The sequence below is a fragment of the Anomalospiza imberbis genome, chromosome 1 (genome assembly GCF_031753505.1).
Source record: "Anomalospiza imberbis isolate Cuckoo-Finch-1a 21T00152 chromosome 1, ASM3175350v1, whole genome shotgun sequence".
Lineage (NCBI taxonomy): Eukaryota > Metazoa > Chordata > Aves > Passeriformes > Viduidae > Anomalospiza > Anomalospiza imberbis.
This window is the reverse complement of record NC_089681.1, coordinates 120,092,724-120,112,787: the sequence shown is the minus strand read 5'-3', so window position 1 is coordinate 120,112,787 and position 20,064 is coordinate 120,092,724. Positions and strand designations below refer to the sequence as shown.

General features: G+C 39.1%; 2 protein-coding genes across 3 annotated transcripts; one reads left to right on the top strand and one right to left on the bottom strand.

The window, feature by feature from the left end:
* Nucleotides 1–2,907: 2,907 nt before the first annotated feature.
* Nucleotides 2,908–4,140, bottom strand: LOC137472552 (atherin-like). The gene is made up of 2 exons (XM_068187827.1): nt 4,122–4,140; nt 2,908–3,665 (listed from the first exon to the last, which is right to left on the bottom strand). The coding sequence occupies exons 1-2, from the start codon at nt 4,138–4,140 to the stop codon at nt 2,908–2,910; spliced, it is 777 nt and encodes a 258-aa protein (XP_068043928.1).
* On the top strand, nt 3,056–18,613 carry CCDC126 (coiled-coil domain containing 126). Of its 2 annotated transcripts, none has more exons than XM_068208788.1 (4): nt 3,056–3,137; nt 13,596–13,733; nt 14,351–14,753; nt 17,014–18,613. In XM_068208788.1, exons 3-4 carry the CDS (start codon nt 14,516–14,518, stop codon nt 17,193–17,195), a joined length of 420 nt encoding a protein of 139 aa, XP_068064889.1. In that variant the 5' UTR covers nt 3,056–3,137; nt 13,596–13,733; nt 14,351–14,515; the 3' UTR covers nt 17,196–18,613. The 2 variants fall into 2 exon arrangements, with proteins under 2 accessions (XP_068064889.1, XP_068064881.1); XM_068208780.1 differs by lacking the exon at nt 3,056–3,137 and adding an exon at nt 3,592–3,761.
* Nucleotides 18,614–20,064: the final 1,451 nt, after the last annotated feature.

Sequence of the window (20,064 nt, the reverse complement as noted above, 5' to 3'; positions counted from 1 at the left end):
AGTGGAGACGTCACATGAACACTGGTAGCCAATGGTCACCACAGCTTGATGTTCTAACAGAGCCTTGACATACCCTCTTCTTTACAGGAATGGTTCTGTTTCTTCCTACCTGGACCATAAATGGTGTTGGTTGTTTTGTGCTTCTGTTGTAAATGGAAGGCTGGAACTGTACATGCCAGCCCTTGCTCTTTTTTCTTGGTGATTCAGAAGCAAATAATTGATTGAAGAGTAAATGATCTTTCAATGGTAAAGAAGGCAGTACTGAGGAAAAGTCTTCCTTGTCATCTAGGTCTGCAAAATATTTAATTTGGAGTAAAAGTTTCTTTCACATCACTTACTTAAGTTTCAGTCAATTCCTTAGTCAGTTCCTGTTTAATTACAAATACATTTTCATTCCTAGGAGGTTGGCCTGAGTTTTATCCTCTGCTGATGTAAAAACAATTCTGAATCCATGTCATAATCTGTCTTTTATAGCAGCTCTACTCTGTTCAGCTCTGGTACATAGATTTGTTCATCTCTCTTTTCAAATGTAACTTTACTAATAAAGTACTTATTCTACTGCAAGATCACATACTGTTCTGGCATATTCTGCTGTTGCATATATTCTAACTACAGGAACAAAAAGGAATGAGCATGAAGGACATGCTTAAATTCTGAGGTGAAAATACTAATCGGTCTTCTACCACACAATGGATCACAGAAAAAAAATGGAATATGAAAGACCCACTGAAAATATATAATGGCTACACTAAAAACAAAACAAAACAAAACAAAACAAAAAAAAACCCTAAAAAAAACCTCCACAAAACCAAGCGGGGGAGGAAAAGAAAGGCCAGGAAAACAGAGGACAGGAATACAATTTTTTGTTAACATGTACATGTATGAGATCTAGCTACAGTCCACATTGTGATTTCAGTTCCTGAGGGTTAGACTTGACCTGATGCACACATTCAAGACATTTGCATTATTCTAGCAGATTTTTTTCATTCCTGTTATCCTAAAATGTTCTGGCAATTAAACCTAAAATAAAAATGGCAGTTGCTTATACAAATACCTATTTTTCAAAAGTCTAATCAATTTTACATTTTGAATTGAAAACTACAAGCTGCCTTCACCATTTTTTCCTGTAACTTATCTGCCTTCATTGTACTCTACAATGACTTCACTCTACAATGACTTCACCTGTAGTTTCCTGGACCATAATGACAATTATTATTTAATATTATATTTCAGCTTTCACTATTTATTAGTAAGACTCCATGGTTGGTCTGGGTCTTTGGGAGTGTCTCTCCTAAATGGAAGATGGTTTGAACACAGAAAACATCTGGAGATGGCCTAAAGGATACACTAACACGACATGTTCTTCAAGCATGCCTTATAAAGGATTTTCAAGAAATATTAAGACACTGGTTTAATATAGCATTAGTTTTAATGCAGTAGTAAGTATAGAGTATTCATGATTTTGGAAAAAAAATACACTTTGGGGGGAAAGATAGGCCCAGATCAGGCCCATTCCCTAAAGGGAAAGGGTATAAAAAACTGGTAAGGGGTCAGGAAGAGGGAAAAATAGGAGTGGCAGTAAAGCAAGTATAAAGTTGCATGTGTTCTTATCTCCATATACAGATTATAGGATTAACTGGCTAAGCAAGGAGGCAGAAGCTATGGTAATCTCAGAGCATATTGATTAGTGTGCTGTTCTCTAGCCATTACCATTTAGCAGTTTAAACATAATAGGAGAGGAAATTCTTAATACATATTTGAAAAGGACAGAGCAATATCTATGCAAATTAAATTCGAAAGGACCGTCTACAGATAATGATTGGCAGGAGAGGAATGAAATAACATGGCAGCAGCAATCTAATTCTGGTGGGGTTTTAAAATTTATTATTATTTTGACGAATAATACAGAATACTACAACATACCTGCAATCCTGGGCTTTTATCTACCCCTTGAAATGACACCAAGAGTATTATTATCCAGAAATATAAGGACTATATAAATACTTCTAAGGTTTGGTTTTCATATGTCACTGAAAAGAAGCACCGTGCTTGATACTGTTTTGTCATATAGTTTTTAACACACATCTCAGATACATCAGCTGACATAGCACCTGCCAAGACTTTTGTCTGTATACTTATATCTGAGTTAGGCCACTAACCCCTCTGATGTATCAATATCCTTTTTTCTAGAACAGCATCGCATTTGAGTGCTGATTTTTCCTGTGTCTAACCCGTGCGGAATATGCAGGTTGAAAAGCACGGAGAAGCCATGTGGCCTGTGACGCACGCTGGAAGGGAGACACACGTTGAAGGGATCTAGGTAAGGTGACCAACAGGTACTTCTGAATGCTATCAATTGTGCAGCTGTTGAAGGTGTTCTTTCCTTTACCCTTATGTTCACTTTTCCTTAACTGATACCAGCTTCCTTTGAACACCACCTTGCAGGAGGAGCCTGGGGTGTGACTCTCTAGCACAGTCCTGCACTCACAATGAGTTTTATTTAGGTGATTATCACGGTGAGGGTGGTGGGGGGAGGTCTATATACCACCCCTCAACAGAGAACAATCAGAGAATCCTTAGGATTGGAAGGGACCTCTGGAGATTCCCTAGTCCAACCGCCTGCCATGGGCAGGGTCACCTAGAGCAGGTGACACAGGAACGTGTCCAGGTGGGTTTTGAATGTCTGCAGAGGGGGAGACTCCACGACCTCCCTGGGCAACCTGTTCTAGTGCTCTACCACCCTCAACGCAAAGAATTTCTTCCTCATGTTGAGGCAGAACTTGTGTTCTAGTTCACGGCCTTTGCTCGCCGTCCTGTCGCGGGGCACCACCAAAAACCGGCCCCATCCTCTTGGGACTCGCCTTCGCGATATCTGAACGCAGTGACGAGAGCCCCTCTGAGCTTTTTCTAGACTAAACACGCCCAGCGCGTTCCTGCGCCCGGCTGCGGACACACGGCCCGCGGGGCCGCGGGGCGCAGCGCCTGCCTCCTCCCGCCGCTGGGGGGCGGTCGCGGCGCCGGGCGGGCGGGGGGCGCGTGCTGCGGCGGGGGCGGGGCTTCGGGCGCGCGGCGCGGGCGGAAGCGGCGCGCGGGCGCGGGCGCGGGCCGGGAGGAGGCGGCGGAGGCGGCGGGTGCAGGTAGCGCGCGGCGGCCGGCGGGGGGCGCTGCGCGGGGGCGGCGCGAGGGGAGCGCCCCGGCCCCGGCCCCGGCCCCGGCCCCGGCCCAGGCCGAGCCCCAGAGCCGCGCCCTGGGCCGGGGCGGCGGGAGTGTGTGGGGGGCCCGCCCGTCCCTGTGTGTTTTCGCGGGGGAAGGGCTGGGGGTGGCTGCACGCTCGGGCGGGACCGGGATGGCGCAGGGTGGCTGCGGCTCTCCCGCACGCGCGGGTGCGCGCCGCGCCTGAGCGCCCGCGTTGGTCCGCCCCTCCTTCGGGAGCTGCGGGACGGGCTCGTGTTCCTCCGGGCTTCCTGCCCGGCGGGTCCCGGTACCTGCGCGGCTCTCGCGCGGCTGCGGCGGCGTCACTGCGGGCCCCGCCGAGGGGCGCGGCGCGGGGAGGTGAGTTGTGCTGGGCTCGGGGCTCCTTCGGCCGCGATCCGTACGCCAGGGCTGTGATGCAGTGTCCTTGGGCGGGGAGGACGCGGTGGAGCAGACGAGCGTTTTCTGGTTTCCTTCGCCGTTAGCAGTGGGCTTCCAGTGTTAAGCTGTGACTGCAGTGACTCTGCAAGATCGATGCCTTCTGCTGTAAGGACATAACTTCCAAAGAGGTAAAGCATGGTTAGAGTGATGTGATGGAACTCACAGGAAGGAAAGAAAGAATAATATTCAGGCAAAGGCAGGATCCTTAACAATGTCAGGTTAAGTGATCTTCCGGCACTAGCAAGTCTGCATAAAAAGCCCCAAAACAAACGGGTAAATATTTCACTGAAATTGGTCTCGTTGGTACTATTGAAGAAACAGGAAAAAGTATACTGAATGAAGTCTGCAAGATTTGAAACATTCAGTTTCAGGAGATTGTAATATATGGAATTTTTTCACGGCAAGGGTTGCAGAACAGCGCTTCCTTCTTACAATATAATAGAATTGCTTTTATTTGTAATATCTGATGATGCTTTGACTGCACTTACCTTCGATTTTGGTAAACATGTATAACGTACTATTATCTCTACCTTATTTTGGTAGCTCTGTTCATTATTCATTATTAATAAACTCTCTTTTCGGTTCCCTAACCTAACATGTTGGCATCCTGTAAATTTTCTTTAATGTCTCTTGTCATCTAAAAGATAAAAGTAGAGTGCAGTGTAGTTTGTGTGCCACGAAATAAGCATAGATAATTTTTGTTCTACACTATGACATGATGTGGAGTTTCATTAGAACAGTTCCGATTGGGTTAATTAGTTCTTTTTCATTGCTGTTTTGGGTTTTTTTTTTTTTGTTGTTGTTTTACCCCCCCCCCCCCAGAGGGTGAACTAGGGGCAGATGGATGTGTTTTTTTCACTGTTAAAAGTGATCTTTGTAGGAATTGCAACTTTTTATTTTAAGAGAACCCTGAGAATGTGAACATGATGTACATCCTAGTGTGCTTGTGATTTGTCCTAACTGTAACGTAGTGTTAATTTTGGAACAAATGTCATGAATTGCTGTTTTACTCTCATGAGACTATCAGAGAAAGGAGACAATATGAAGGTAATATTCGATATTGAATAGCATCTGCTGGTAGTGTCACAAGCAGTATGATTGCAGTTTTAGACCAAATGTAGAAATTTATTGTTATTTTTGTTCCTGTTTTTACTGCAGACACCCGTGTGTATAAAGCCTAAGCTATTCTGGCCTCTTTCTGTTATTTTAGGTGTTTAAATCTGTAGGTGTTTAATAGGTACTGGAGAGCTCTAGGGAATTAAGCAATTACGCTGGAATTCCTTTGGTCCTTTTCCTAAAGTTTTTTAGGGTTGGAAACAAAGGTACTTCCTTTCTTCCCTCTTCCCCCACCCCCCCAGCTTTTTCTTTTTAAAGCTTTTGTAGTATCTGCTTTTAGAGACTCCTTTTGGCTGTTATCTCCTTGAGGGAGGCATTGGTATCAGCTAATCACAAATTGTGATGGATCTTGGGGATTGGATGTCATTTAGCTGCTGAAGTTCATGATCACTTGTACCTTTTCCAAGAACAGTAAAGGGGACTAGTTCTTGCATCTTGCCTAAACTGTTAGTAGGATAAAAATGCATGCTGTCAGCTAAAATTGTCAGCTGTGTAGTCAACATATCTGAAAACTAGTAAGTGTCAAAAATAGCCATTTTCCAGTAGCTGTCAAAAATCTGTGAGGCTCAGTCACTCAAATGAATCTGATTTTCCTGGTACAAGTTTACTGATAAAATGTACTTTGTATGCTGTTTGTTTTTTAACAACCTCTTTCACCTGTGATTTATAATTTGTGCCATTTTATGGGTTTTCTCAACTGAGCATTATCAATAACAGCCTCCTATATTTTCTAATATGGTTTACTAAAAAAATTTACAAACTTTACAAAAAATAGGTATATTGGCGTTTGCGTATGTAATTTAGAAGATGAATTTTGGATTGCTAAGAATTGAATGGGTACTTTGCCCATGTAAAATAGGGCCTGAACTAGAGGCATAGACTAGGGAATGTAAAACTTATTCCAATGAAATTGGTTTCTTCAGTAATACTAAAGAAATAGGAGGCTACCAGGTTATAAATAGTCTAGTTAAATTTCTGGGCAGCTTTTCCTTAATGTTAGTATTAAAGTATTTTGCAGTGCATACCACTGAGGTGTTACAGTTAACTAATGTTTGTCATAATCCATTACTAGGCTACGTTGAGAGCTGACAAGTCAATCTAGAAGTAAGACTGTAGAAGAAAAGATGTAGAAGAAATCACTTATCTTTAATATTTCCTCCAGTGTTATTTTTCTGAACTATTCACCTGGGTCAGCCTGCTGCGAAGGAGCATGAATCCAAAGCCTCATCTGTATTGCAGTTTTGCCATAGAAACATAATTTTGGTGGACAAATTCATATGCATTTTGCATTGTACAGATTTGTTGGAAGAAAACACACAAGTTAAATTCTTCCTCTCTCCCCAGTGGAACAAATGCTTTTTTTCTTGCAGTTCTACAGGAATAGTGTTTGTGTGGTGCGCTGTGTGTACATGTGTGAGCAGTGGCAATCTCTCCCCCGCTGCAGCTGTCACTTTGTTAGTTGTCTCCCCCCTTCCCTCTTTATTCTCTTTAGTGACACCTGCCTTCCTTTTAGGTCTCTTTAAAACGTTCAGTGAAAGTCCCTCTCTTACCAGTAATGTACATGCATCATCTTGTAGGCTTGGCTCTCTGTAAAACTAGTCAAAATTAGCTAAACATTACCATCTCAGGAGGAAGTTTTGGAGTCTCAGGGGCTTTGGAAAGAGTGATACAAAGACAGCTGTGAAATTTCACAAGGGAGCACTATGGGGTACTTGTTGTAGCCTGCAATTAATAAATCGTGGCAGTGTTACTGGGAAATGAGAAGCCAAGAAAGTGCCTTGTGCTCTGTCATAAGTGACTCTTATCAAGGAGCAAGGGTCCTACAGTGACCTAAATGGTGGCAAATAAAGCATGAAGAGAAAATAGAGAAAAGTGTCCCAGGGAAAATTAAGCTGAGATTTTTTTAAAAAATATTTTTTTCACTATTATTATTTTTAAGAATCTGATACAGAGATGTAGAAATATTATGGGGCGCAGATGGGCCCAGTGGGAGGAGGGCAAGTTCAGCAAGTGTAGCAAACTGTCTCAATTGATATACTGTCCCTATTGATATCTGCTTGCTTTCATTTTCTTCACAAGCCTTGCCAAGCCATTTCCCCTCTCAAAATCTTGAATCTTGGCTGACTGCCCACAGGCAAGGAACAAGGAATTTCTGTTTTCAAATGATTGGTTTATTTTAAAGGCATTCATTGGCAGTAGTAGGCAAAAATAAAGGGGGAAGGTGTTGGAAAAAAAAAAGATACTCTAAGGTACTTGAGAAGACTTCTTAGACACAATGCAAAATGAAAATAATTATTGGTAGAAAGTGTAAAACAAAAGCAATTAAAATAGGAATGCATACATTTAAATAGAAACAGCTTTCCAGTATTTCTGAAATACTGACAAAAGGTAGTCTAGTGTTTGGGCTCTCAGATAATTTTATACCAGAGCCACTGTAAGCTTGCTGTGTGGGTTTTCAAGTCGAAAGCAATATGTTTGTGCTCTCAACTTGAAGTTCATCTACAAGACAAATTGGTGCTGTTCTTAGAAGCCTGTAGGAGGTAAAACCGTTCCTGGTTTAACATAGGTTTGAGGTAGTCCCAGCAGCTCGTCAGCAGCAACACTGTGTCTGCTTGATGAGCTGTGACTTTTGTTGGCCCGTATATCCTTTGGCTGCGTTGAGAGACAGAAACTGTTGGGAGAACATAAGATTTTCTTTTTTTTTTGTAGAAGAGTAGGTATTTTTGGTAGCTACCCAGTTTTGCTGTTCCCTCAAACTTCATGTTTCTTTCACTTGGAATATCCATTAAAGGTGTTGCCTAAAAGGCAGCTAGCAATAAGGCAAAATAATATTTTATTTTCAGTGTGCCAAGGTAATTGCAAGTCTTTGGGCATGTAGAAGCAGGGAATGAAGGAACACATGCTGTAGAAGAAGATACAAAGATAGATGTCCTGGAAAAGACACAAAGGCAGACTCCTTTGGCAGCATGCTCTGAAAGTGGTACAGAACTGCTAAAACCTACAGGCCAGCAGCCTTTGTAGTGATAAGGCAGCCTTTTTTGCCCAGAAGTGTGCCTTCTTACCTGTTCTTAAGATAGCAGCACGTTTTATAGTATTGATATTTTCACATGAGTCTAGCAGCTATTAATATAAACGGAGTCTTCTGTCTTCTTATCTGTAATGCAGTTTGGAAAGACCCTTGAGTTTCGTCAGCACATTTTGGTGGGCTGTTTTATGTCAGGCACTGCTGGTGTTTTGTCAGTATAGATCCTCTTTTCCCTTTCTGCTGTGATATTTTTCTGTTGACCAAATTTTACGGCAGCAATAATAGGAATACTTGAAGTGCTGAGAGTAAATTTTATCAAAAGACAGCTAAATGTGTTTTCACTTGTCTGGGAACTGGCATTGCTGTTAATGGTTGGTTCCAAGTGGAGTATCCTGCTCTTTATAGCACTGTGCAGCTGTCTGAGTGAACCTGATTAATGAACCTGGAAACCAAAGGACAGTCACCAGTATGGATGTGCCAGTACAGTACAGTAGTCTCATTGGCATCTTCTCAAGAACTAGTTTACTCATAAAAAGTTGGGGAATGTGGTTCTTCCTTACACACCAGTTTTAATCAGGGCTATGTGTAAACACTTCACTTCTTAGGGCACCTATTTGCCAGCTGCACCTCATGTAGATTTTTCACCTACTGCCAAACCAACAACCATCTAAGACTGCAAATTACCAGAATACAAGTATCATTTTTGGCATTCCAAAAAGTCTCAGCATGTGAGCTCCTGGGCTTCTAGGTGCTTATTTCATTGTCTCAGTCTTCTAAAATTAATTGTTTAATGAATATGTTGTGTGCTGTTTTGGTGTCTATCAGCCATTCTTTAGACTTCCCATTTTCATTGCTTCACAGAAATGACTGAAGGTTTTCCAAATAACATAAAACCAGCCTGTCTGCTCTCAAAATGGTCAGCACGATTGATTCCTGTCAGCTGAGTGATGCTCAAAATTTTCTGTTGGAAAATTAGAAAACAAAATACTTTGGAGGTCACAGAGGTAAATGGGCCAGAGGGTGCACTCTGTAAATAGATGCAAAAAAGGGGAAAATAATAGAATGGAGCTTGATGCTACTGTGGAAATTTTTTTCCTGGTATTCTGTAATGCCCAGTGATTCTTGTCTTCCTGAAATGTTTGTTGGCTCTTGCAATGAAGTATCACTCTGCATATTTAGAGGCATTTTTTTGTTTACTGATACAGTACCCTCTCTGTACTGCAGGATGTTTGTACTGCCATGAATTTAAAAGTAATTTCTTGTACAGATGTAATTTTAGTATGGTAATTTTTAATTGTTAATAACTTTATAAACTTTTTGTGCTCCCACTGAGATGGTAATAAATTCCAATTTTGTACTGTACAATTATTTTATAGTAATTATTAATGTCAGCTTTTATTTGTCCTGATTTCTGTCTGCTGTCTGTTCTATTACAAGTTTTTTTTTTTCCACTTCCTCTTTAATTGGATGCATGCTTCAAGGACTGTATATGGCTTTTTTTTAAGCTCTGTCTTGATAAATCACTTCTTTTTATGCAGTCAATATCTGGTTGCAAAGCCAGACCTGCTCTTGAATGCACAGTATCATGTTGTTGTTGATCATAATTTGAAAGTAAGGAACAGATAAATATTGTGGTAGTAAGTAATAGATGGAGTAAAATTCCCACTTATCAGGCCTGCTTTCCTAATGGGAGACTCGGTCTCTAGAGTATCGCTGATGAACTACTGCCTTAGTATTTGAGATTCTGTCTTTCAAAATATATGACCAAAGAGGTGACTTTATTGGACTGTAAGTTAACAATATTCTTTTAATTGCGTTTTTCTTGGCTTTATTCTTAAAAGTATTTTTGATCTTTGAATCAAAGAGGTTTCTGTCAAGCTTTGGTTTTCTTTGTTCTTTGCGTCTGCAAACTGCTTATTAATAACTACCAAAAATACCTGATGGACCTGCTGCTTTCCTTTTCTCTTACAAATAATTACCATCGTCTGTCCTGTACATTTTTCAAAACTAGAAGATACACAAATCATCTCTGCAGGACAGGTTTAAATTTGCCCTGCAACCGTTTCTAGTGGTTTAGGAAGGCTGGAGTCTCTTGGGCAGGCTAGAAAAATGATTATGAGTATGTGCCTGTCTTTCATGGGCCGATTGACTGGCAGAAGTGGCGGTACTGTAAAGTGAAATAAGCTTTTAAGGATTTAGGTGTGCCTTGTTTTCCTGATAACCTGAGGTTGTTTCAGAGCATGTAGGAGGCATTTCTTTGTATTATAGACCATTTAATTTTTGTGTTATATGTTAATATAATCTCCTGTTTTTTCTGGGAATGAGTAAAAAGGAAGACTGCAACAAAATTCAAGAAGGATGTTTTGTGGGTATGGGCTAATTTCCATGGAGAAGGGTCAGTATTCAAACTGAAGTCTGATGCTAGTTAAGTAGTAGTTAAACTTTGCTATATTATGGAACATATAATGCATTTTCTGTAGCTCTTTCTTTTATCTTTGCTCTTTTTGTTTCATGTAGTCAATAATATAATTTATATATGACTGATTTTGTAATACAGGTATACGGGATAGAGACATGGGTTTTTTTTGGAGTGGATGAGTGTCTTAGTTCATTGGTTTTTTGCCAGATGGATGTCAGTGTTGTGGTACCACTGGACAAAGTTGTATCCACATTGGTAGGTTTTGGCAGTACTTTTCTTAGACAATCAACAGTGAAGAAAACCAAGCTGTTTATAAGTCTGTGAAAGGCAAACCTAATGTCAGATCCTCATTCAGGAATTGGTTGTAGCTCCAAATTCTAATGTTGCTCCTGGCTTGGGTTTGTAACTTTCAGAATGATTTAAATATGCATGCTGATTTAAAGTGCTATCCTGATTTAAAGTACTTTGGGAAACTGGCACTTGAATTGGTTACTTTAGGCTTCTAATTGAAACAATTATCTGGAAGACATTATTTTCTTCATGGATTCTTGGATTGTCGTTTTGCCTGCAGTCAACTCAGGGGTTTTGTTTGATTTGGGTTTGTTTTGGGATTTTGTTTCTTTTCTTTCCCTCCTCAGATTTTCAAATTTTGTTCTGGTTGTACTGCTTCATCTTCATGGCTGTCTGCCTTTTGTCTCAGTCTCTGTGATTAGAGATGGTAGGAATTGCAGCAAGGTTGTAGCTCTGATGCATCCTTTTTCCTGTTGCTCTCTGCAGTGCTTTGCCTTTGCTACAAAAGTCCCTCAGCTGCGGTTGGAAGAGTGCCAGCATTTCTAACCAGGATAAATCAGGGTGAAGAAGGAACTCTCAGCTTCCTTTTTTTTCCTGCTCAGGAAGGATTTTCCAACTCAGCATATTGTGTACTTTGAGAGAATGAGGGAGAATAAAGATCACAAAGTACACTTACTTTCTTTCATGTGTGCTGTTATCTTATGGGATACTACCTCTAAATTACTGAAAACAAAGGTCCATTCTGAGCCCAAGTTTTGTTGAAACTGTAATGTTCTTGTAGAGAAGTGCTGACCCTTCAGGGCAAAAAGAGGTACAAGAAAATTCCAGTCCATCCATCTTACTGTGCTATTTCCTTCCTAATATGTGAGCCTGCTGCTCCAATACTCTTTTTTTTTTTTTTTCCTACTTCCAAATCATTTGGGCGTAATCTTACTTTTTTTTTTTTAATTTATTTTATTTTATTTTTACCCCAAGGATATTGCAGGGAGTGTCTTATGAGTCACTAGAAGTGCATTAATTCAGGGGGAAAGAAGAGACCAAATCTCCAGAACTTTGAAATTACACTGGAATTCATGAAGAGGGAACGGCCTTTAAAAATTTGTAGGAAAAGTGGCAAGTACAAATAGTTCCCTTCATTTTGGTAAACCTTGCTCTGAGTTCCTTTACCTCATGTTAATATATGGGTGTTATGCAATTTCCCAGCAGGTTAAATCCTTGATTTCCATTAGTTTCAGTAGTCAGCGTGTGCACTGTGAATTAGATATACATGGCGATGGCCCAGTCTGTAATTCCTGCTGCTGCTTGGCAGGAGTTTTTTCAATCTGTTCCTCTTGGCTAGACCTCTTATCCTGGCTTGTAGTCTTATTTACAGTGTGATGGCAGAGTTATTTCTACTCCAACGGACTGCAGTGATATTGTCTAAATGCTTCAGGATGAGATATGGCTGGAGTTCTGTGGAGAGGTGAATTCAAGAGCTATCTGTTCTTTTCAGTCTTTTTTTTTTTTTTAATAGAAGAAGTAGAGACTGTTTGGAATGAGGTTTAAAACTTATGGTGTCTTCTTGAGATACTGTGTGGTCTTCTGAGCCATCACATGAATACTGTTCTCCTGGACCTCATAATGTTTTCCATAATTTTTGGTACTGTTCAGAGATTTTGTAGATACATAATGATGTGGGTGCAGTTTATTTATTAAAGTCTGAGTGCAGAGCTGTGGATTTGGCAAAGAGCTAGGGAAAAGAGGTTTTGGTTAGTGCATGTTTGGGGAAGATCTGTTTCAGGAAATCTTAAGCCACACAATTCCAGATATTCATGCTGTGGAATGTATGTTTTTATTATTTTCCTGCTTATTTTATGTACTTAAGACAAATTAGTACCTTAAAACAGTTTTAGGGGGATTAAGCACATTCCTTGAACAAAGTATATCCCACTGCATTTACAGTGGGAGTTCAAATTACTGCATGTTGGCTGTCTGTCCTTGTGCACAGTCATCCCCCACGGTGGATGATGAGCTGTTCTTCATTCAGTGACTTGGGATTGCCACTTGCAATAGTGCGCCCAGCAGTCAGAGTTTATGTGCTGGCAGTGGCTGCCATATGGCATTTTACACACAACTGCTTGTTACTTAATGGCAACTTTAGTGTCCAACTCCTGATGTTGCTCCTGCCTTGGGTTAATAATTTTCAGAATAATTTAGATATGCATGTTGATTTTAGAGCACTTCAAAAATTTGCCACTTGAATCAGGCATGCTGGCTCGCCTGTTGAGAGGATTATCTGAAGAGTGAAGGGTAAGCACAAGAAGAGCTCGGCACCCTGCTGGCAGTGACACTTGTGTTGGCAGCAGACAGCGGGGTGTCTGCATAAGGCCGATGGAACTGGTCAGTGGAGGGGATGAAAAGTGCCATGGAGGCAGAGTTAGGTTTAGATGAGAGCTCAGCAGCACGAGAAACTCGGTCTCAATATTCTGATACAAACCGAGGTGTAAATGCCACTACAGAAATTCTGGTGAGGAACTCTATTACATGCGTAATTTCAGTCTAAAAAGTGCTTGTGGCAGGTAGTATGTGGGGAAGAACGGGAAATAGTGAGGAAGAATGTTACTATTGTGTAAAATCCTTTATCTGGACAATATTAAATAATAGAAGTTCTCTTTTAAGGAAGTAGTGAATAATTGGAGTAGCGTCAGACATGGATGAAAAATGAGAAATACAAGGTATGCACATGGAAAGAGTCTAAAAATGTGAGAGCTGTTTGAGGGGTAAAAATTAGTAAGAGAATGATGCCTATGTAAATATATGTGCATGTACATATATGATGAATCCAGAACATCTGTTGTCACTGTTTTATAGCACAAGAAGAAGGAGATGCTGAGTGAGATTCTTACCAAGCTTTCTTTTAAAAGTATGTTGAAGTCAGTTACTGGGCATTCAAATGCATGCATTTATAATAAAATGGAGAGTAATTCTATGTTCTTCCCTAACAATTGCTTGAAGTTAGGTTTGAAAATGTAGTTCTGATTTAAAAGCATGTAACCTTGAAGCCTTCAACTGTAACTACTCCACAAGTAAATGAAGATATCTTCACTTTTTGTTTAAATATTTTTTTTCCAGTACAGACATTCCTGAAGATGTGTGGCTCAAACTGCTTCCAACTGTCTGAACATTTGTTATTTAACTGATGAAGCTTTCCTACCATTTGCTTTCCTCCTGAAGCCTTCATCTATTGAAGGATCAGAATTAGGTACTATGGTAAGACATTTTTTAAAGTTAAAATAAAATTCTGAAGTGCAATGTGCCAATTTACTTTGGTTTTATTTCTTTATTCAATAATAAGACACCACAGCAAATAAAAAACCTTAATGGTGTACAAAGTCGGGAGAGGAAGCTTTGAACTAGCTAACCAACCAAGGAACATCTTTCCATGTGTTGTCTGTTCACACTTGTGCTTATTCTTCAAAGTGAAGAATAAGAATCATTTGAATCATTTCACAAGATCTTGTGTCTAGATATATGTGTATAACTCATCACAATGTTGTACAGAAATGTTATACAGCTCTCGTAGATACTGCATCTTCTTTCAAATGCATTTGAGTTTAATGTCAGTTTAAATTCCAGTATTTAAAATACTTGTGATGCTTTGTGGAAGCACAGAAATTTTGATTTTTGGAAAATAAAAATCAGTAAAAATAGGAAGAGGAAACTCTGTAAATAACAAGTCAGAAGGAAATATAATTGAACCTCTAAGCAGATAAAAAAACTTGTTTGCTAGATGATGCAATAATACCGTATTTGGAAACTGATATTTGTTCTTGATCTCAACAACTGTAGCAGTTTTGAATAACCAAGTGGTACTTTACAAATTTCAGGAATCAAGACCAGCTAAAACATGAGAAGATATTTTCAAGATGATCCAGCCAGAAGATTTTCACTTCACATAAATATTATTTTTGTTTAATATGTAATATAATTAGAAAAAGCCAAATTCAGTTACCTTTCTCGAAATTAGAACGTGCCTGTGGCCTTCATCAGAAATGTTTCTAACATTTTCAAGAAAAAATATGTCCCAGAAACTGAGTATGTTTTTACTAGTCTTTGGAATCATTTGGGGTTTGATGTTGCTACGCTACACTTTTCAGTATCCAAGACGCCAAAGCAGTGCTGAGTTGCGTGGACAGATATTAGATCTCAGTAAAAGATATGTCAAAGCACTGGCAGAAGAAAACAAAAACCTGATGAATGGTGGCGGTGGAGCCTCTATGTCAGGATATGGTAAGAGGAAAAAAGCCATACTAGTTACTTGAATATATTCTTTTTCTGAAAACTGTAAAGTTATACATTTTCTTTTTTTTAAAGTAGTATATGCTCTTCAGCAGAAAAAAACTTTTCTGTATTAACTGATTTGATTTTAGTTTATTCAATGAAGTTGAGGACTAAGATGAGTTGCAAAATCAAGCTTCATGCATGACATTTTTGCTTTCCAGGATTTTTTTTAGATCTCTTCAGGTACATGAATACAGTTACTTATACTTACAGAAGTAGCAGCACATTTGTCTTTTTCTGAATCTTCACCTATTGAAGAATAAGCACGTGCTTGGTATAGGGACAAAGTTTTATATAAAGTCACTTCAACATTCCGGATACTTCTAGTACCTCATTTCTAACTTCCTGCTTTTATTTCTTGAATTTTCTTCTCCTTAAAAAAGCAATGAAAAAGCAAGATACTAGTTGAGTTTGCAATCTGGAGACTGCAAGGCAATTACGATTTTTGCAGAATCTCTCCTTGTTTTAGAAATAGCCATAAGAGACAACGTCCCTTGTCTTGTGAGCTATAATACTTGGTGCATCATATCTGTGATTTGCCTGTCTTGTGAATATGTACCTAACTTGATAAATAGGTTGCAAGTATTTACAATCTTCTGAAATATTGAAAAGGTAACTAAAATTGTTTTATTTTTAAAAATAGTATCTCAAAAGATGTATAGTAATGAAATTTGATCCCCTTAAGATTTCCTTAAAGGGCTCTGCCTGTTGTAGGTTGCGCTTTGTAGGCCTTCGATGAGAATGCAAGCAGCAAAAATGTGTCTGAAGTCTTTTTGCTGCTGCTAAGGAAGAAGGAAGCAAGTCTGTGATGACAAGATATGCAGGAACAACCCAAGAGGAATAGGAGAGTAAAAAGTTTAAACCTTCAATCCTTGCATTCTTAAAATTAATTCTTATTACAGTAAGAGACTGCTTTCTCTTTTCTTCCCTGTTTTCTCCCACCTTTTTTTTTTTGTCATCAAGGACTTCCTGCCTTTACTGTGTAATTAAGTTTTTCTGTAATTTAAAAAAAAAACGCAAAAATCCTTGCGTACTGCAGTTTTCTCCTGCTCTATACATCTCACAGCATATTTCTGAATAAGACTTGTCTTCTGTGGTTTTGTCTGCAGTTTAATATAAACTTAAGTCATCTCTTGATCTACCTGCTGATCATCAGAATTAAAACTTGACAATTTCCTCCATCAGGCTGTTTAGCACAAAATGATACTACAGAGTACATGACCCACCCTCTGTAATTGACAGCAGACCCTACTCTGGCTTGAATTGTTTAGCAATTTTTTTTAAAAGTTTACATTACTAAACAAGAGCTAGTTAATTTTAGAGGGAGGTACTTATTTTTTTGAAATGTAATGTACTAGTAATTTTTAATTTTTTCTGTTCTACTCCTATTTTTTCACTTTGATGCCTTTGATCTTTCTCCCTAGTCTTTCTGCTTAGTTAATTGATTAGTGGGCAGGGGGTAGAGACAGTTTGTAGATGTCTTCATATGTAAGGGGAATTTTAACACCTTGTAAAACCTGGTAAGTTTGTTAATGTTTTTCAAATCTGAAAGAAGATGGTGATTGGCAACAGCATAAATAGTTTTTTGTTGGAAGATATTACTGGTTTTGTGTTCCAGATCATGAGAATTTTTTTACCATCTTTTCTCTTGTTTTTCAGTCAATAAATAGGTAAATAGATTTTTTTACCCTTGCTTTATAGCTTATATAAGAAACAATGTGATACCTTTTAATAATAGCTTTTCTATGGGCTAAATCTGTCATTTAGGAGAAAGCTATTAACTACTTTTTTATGCTGAAAAGTATTTAGAAAGTATTTAGATATATTCTCTTACATCCAAGGCTAAAAGATGACATAGCTGAGTATTCCAGTGCTGTTGTCTGGATGAAATTTGAAATAATACCTTTGGATAGCCACTTCTAATTTTCCAACTAGTGTTTTTGTTCTTATACTGTAATATTTAATTAGCTGCCTTCACAGTTCCCTGTTATGGTGGTATCTCCCTTCCCTAAAATAACAAAGGAATGTTATTAAAGAAAATTGAAGCAGCTGTTTAATTTTGTACTTCTAGACCATTCGGCACTCCTTTCCAAAAAGTATGGTAGGGAGGGAGGATAGCAGGTCTTAAGATGTGAATATGTTGAAATGGCAGTTCTTTTCCACACAGAGTAAATAACAGACTGTAATTTGTTTTTTCCATTATCTTCAGCTGATCTTAAGAGAACAATTGCTGTTCTTCTGGATGACATCTTACAACGCCTGGTGAAACTGGAAAACAAGGTTGATTACATCGTTGTGAATGGCTCAGCAACAAACACCACGAATGGAACTAACCATCAGGTGCCAGTGACTTCAAACAAACGTGTAAAGCCAGCAAGCAACATTAGATAGCAAACAGGCCCGCTTTGTGTTGCTACATCATTGATGGATAATATTTAAGATAAGCTTTTTGTCTCTAGCTAGGGCAAAGCAGTAGATGACTCCAAAACAAGCGTAAACTATTGTATTCTACAACTTGCTTGGATCTATGTAGGCCTAACATGTGCTTAGGTTCTCAAAGCATTATTTCATTGCCTTTGAGCAGTGCTTCTGAAGTGATCTTTGTTGTCTCTAAAGATATTTTGATATGATTTGATGTAGTAGGCCAGTGGATAATAACAATACGTGGAAAGCAATGGGAAACTTATAGGTAGGTTTCTGAATATACTTATTTAAGTATGAATATAACATATCTTTTGGATAGGTGAGCAGTATTTTAGTTTATTCATTTTTTGGTGAACTGCATTAAGCAAAGGTAACTGAGGAAAATGTGTTGCTAAACAGATGTTAGAAGATGTGTACATTTAAAATATTTTCTTACTTACTAAAACAATATTAAATTGAGGATAGCATTGGTGGTAATATTTTAAAATTGTGACCCAAAGAATGTCTTTATTTGCACTATCTGTCAGAATAGTTAAAGAGAATTTACTGTATATTTAAGAAAATTTATTATAATAGGGAAACATTCTAGGTAGTAACACTGTCCAGGTTTATCTTTATGCTAGAGATGGGGCAGTTAGATTATCAAAAGCAAATCATAATCTGTGATATCTTAGATTATTATTTCTTAAAAAAATATTTAAGTGTATGTATTTTGTAATTGCAGATAAAATTATTTAAGTGATGGAAATAAGTTTTGAATATGTGAATATAGTTTATTTTTATCCATTGCTGTTTGTTTTAATATTTTAATGCCTTGCAGTTTGTGTTTAGTATAGCATACCATCTCCCTGAATTGCTTTCTTGATCAGAAGGAAAAGCAATGAAGGGAATCAAGGCATCTCTGCATTTAACAGCAGTATGTGTACTAAGGGTGTCTAATCATGGAATATTTGAGAGCTAAGGTAATGTTTGCCTTATGTCTAAGTCAGCCTTACAGCAAAGTGAATTGCATGCAGTGTTGGGTGCACTGTATCTCAAATGTTACTGAAATAATATTGAAGTGCCACTGAACCTGTTTTTTAAACTGTACTGAATGTCTGGGGGGGACAGAATGTTCAGGGACTTTTGCCAAAAGTGTCATGTACGTGAGGTTTTGTTGATGAGTAAAACCAGAGGCACTGGGTGATATACCAGGCAAAGTTATGTGTTTTTTTTCATTTCTTCTGTTTCCCTGCTTCTATTCTCAATGGTTATAAAGGAAAATACAATTGCAATCTTAATTAGTACTTAGTTAGTAATCAGGTGATTTTTTTGTCACATTGTGTGTAAACATGTACTCACTTCAATGCCGAAAGAGAAAATAAATTTTTAATTGTACTTGTAAATGCTCCTGTGTTTGTTTATTTTTTGTAATTAAATGGTCTTGTCATTCTTGCTACATGTTCTCTGTCAGTTTCTGGATTGGAAAATTGTACATCTCTGAGTTTTAGTACTCTTTCTGGTATCCTTCCTTCTTAGTCACTGAGTTCTTCTGCTCTTGAAATTCTAATGCCCTGAAACTTTCCTCAGGTTAGTGGTGGGGGTAGAAAGAATTGAAAATAAAATAATTGATTTAGATCTTTAATGGCAAAGACTTCTAAGAGTAAAGAAGATCTGTGCAGAACTTCTTTTGAACCTGCAGATTGACAATGTGAAGATAGATAGATTTTTATATCCATCTGTCTGGTTTATTTCCTAGATATTTGGTTGTTACAAACCAAAGCCTTTGTGCTATAAACACATAGTTTTTTTCAGAGTGGCAAAACTAAAGGTGTGCAGACTAAGGTAAAAAAAGGTAAGAATGGGAGGGTCTCAGCTGACTTTGCTATTAACAACAGTAGTAAGAAAACATCTGCATGTTCTAGCCTGCAGCCTTCTAGGTAGGACATGTGAGAGGTGTGGCAGCCCTGAAGAGGTAGGAAGTTGTGTAAAGAACCCAAGGGCTTGTGAGGAAAGCCTACAGAAAGCCTACAACCCTCCCCAGGTCCAAAATACTTGATAGTATCACACAGCATTTGGTTGTGTTGCCAAGCATATTTTTTCTTTATGAGCAATATTTAAGTAGTATTTCTGCTGTGCTGCAGTTTTTATGATGCAGCTGTGTATTTCCCATTTTAGATGACATCGCAAAGCCTCCCTAAGTGACCTCATTCAAGTTTTGTGTGTATGGAATCTCCTTATGGTTTGTTGGTTCTTAGGCTGGATGGGGTTTGCGGTATTATTTCCTTTTCTTTCTTCTCCTGTTCTTTGGAAGGCAGGAGGACATGTAAGTTGTCTTATATAAAGAACTGCTGATATGGGGGATGGGGGAGTTTTGTATTGTGTTTTTATATCTCTGTAACAGTTCTGTAATGGTTTGCCCCTTCACCCCCCATTTTCTCCCAGTGGTTCCACCCCGAGCTTTTCTGCCTTTCCCTCAATGCCAGTCTCCCTGAAAATGCTCAGTCACTCCCCTGTCCCCTCCCTGGTACCCTGTCCATCACTCGGCTCCCCATCCCACTCTCCCAGAATCTTCCACCTTGGGCATCGAGTGAGTGGACGAGGGCCAGGTGTCCCTCCCTTGAACTTCCCCCATTGGTTTGTGTGTCTGTCCATCCCTCCTCCTTCCACTCTCCCGAATCCCCCCACTGGGTGGTGGGCGTCCCTTCCCCTTGGTTACTGCCCCCGTATTTAAGATGATTGCGAAAGCCGCTAGAGCATTTTCGCCTGTTGGGACAACGGCATTCGGAGCTCCTCGGAGCTTGCATTAAACTTGAGACCTTTTCCCTGGCCTTGAGTCGACTCCCTCATTACCTCC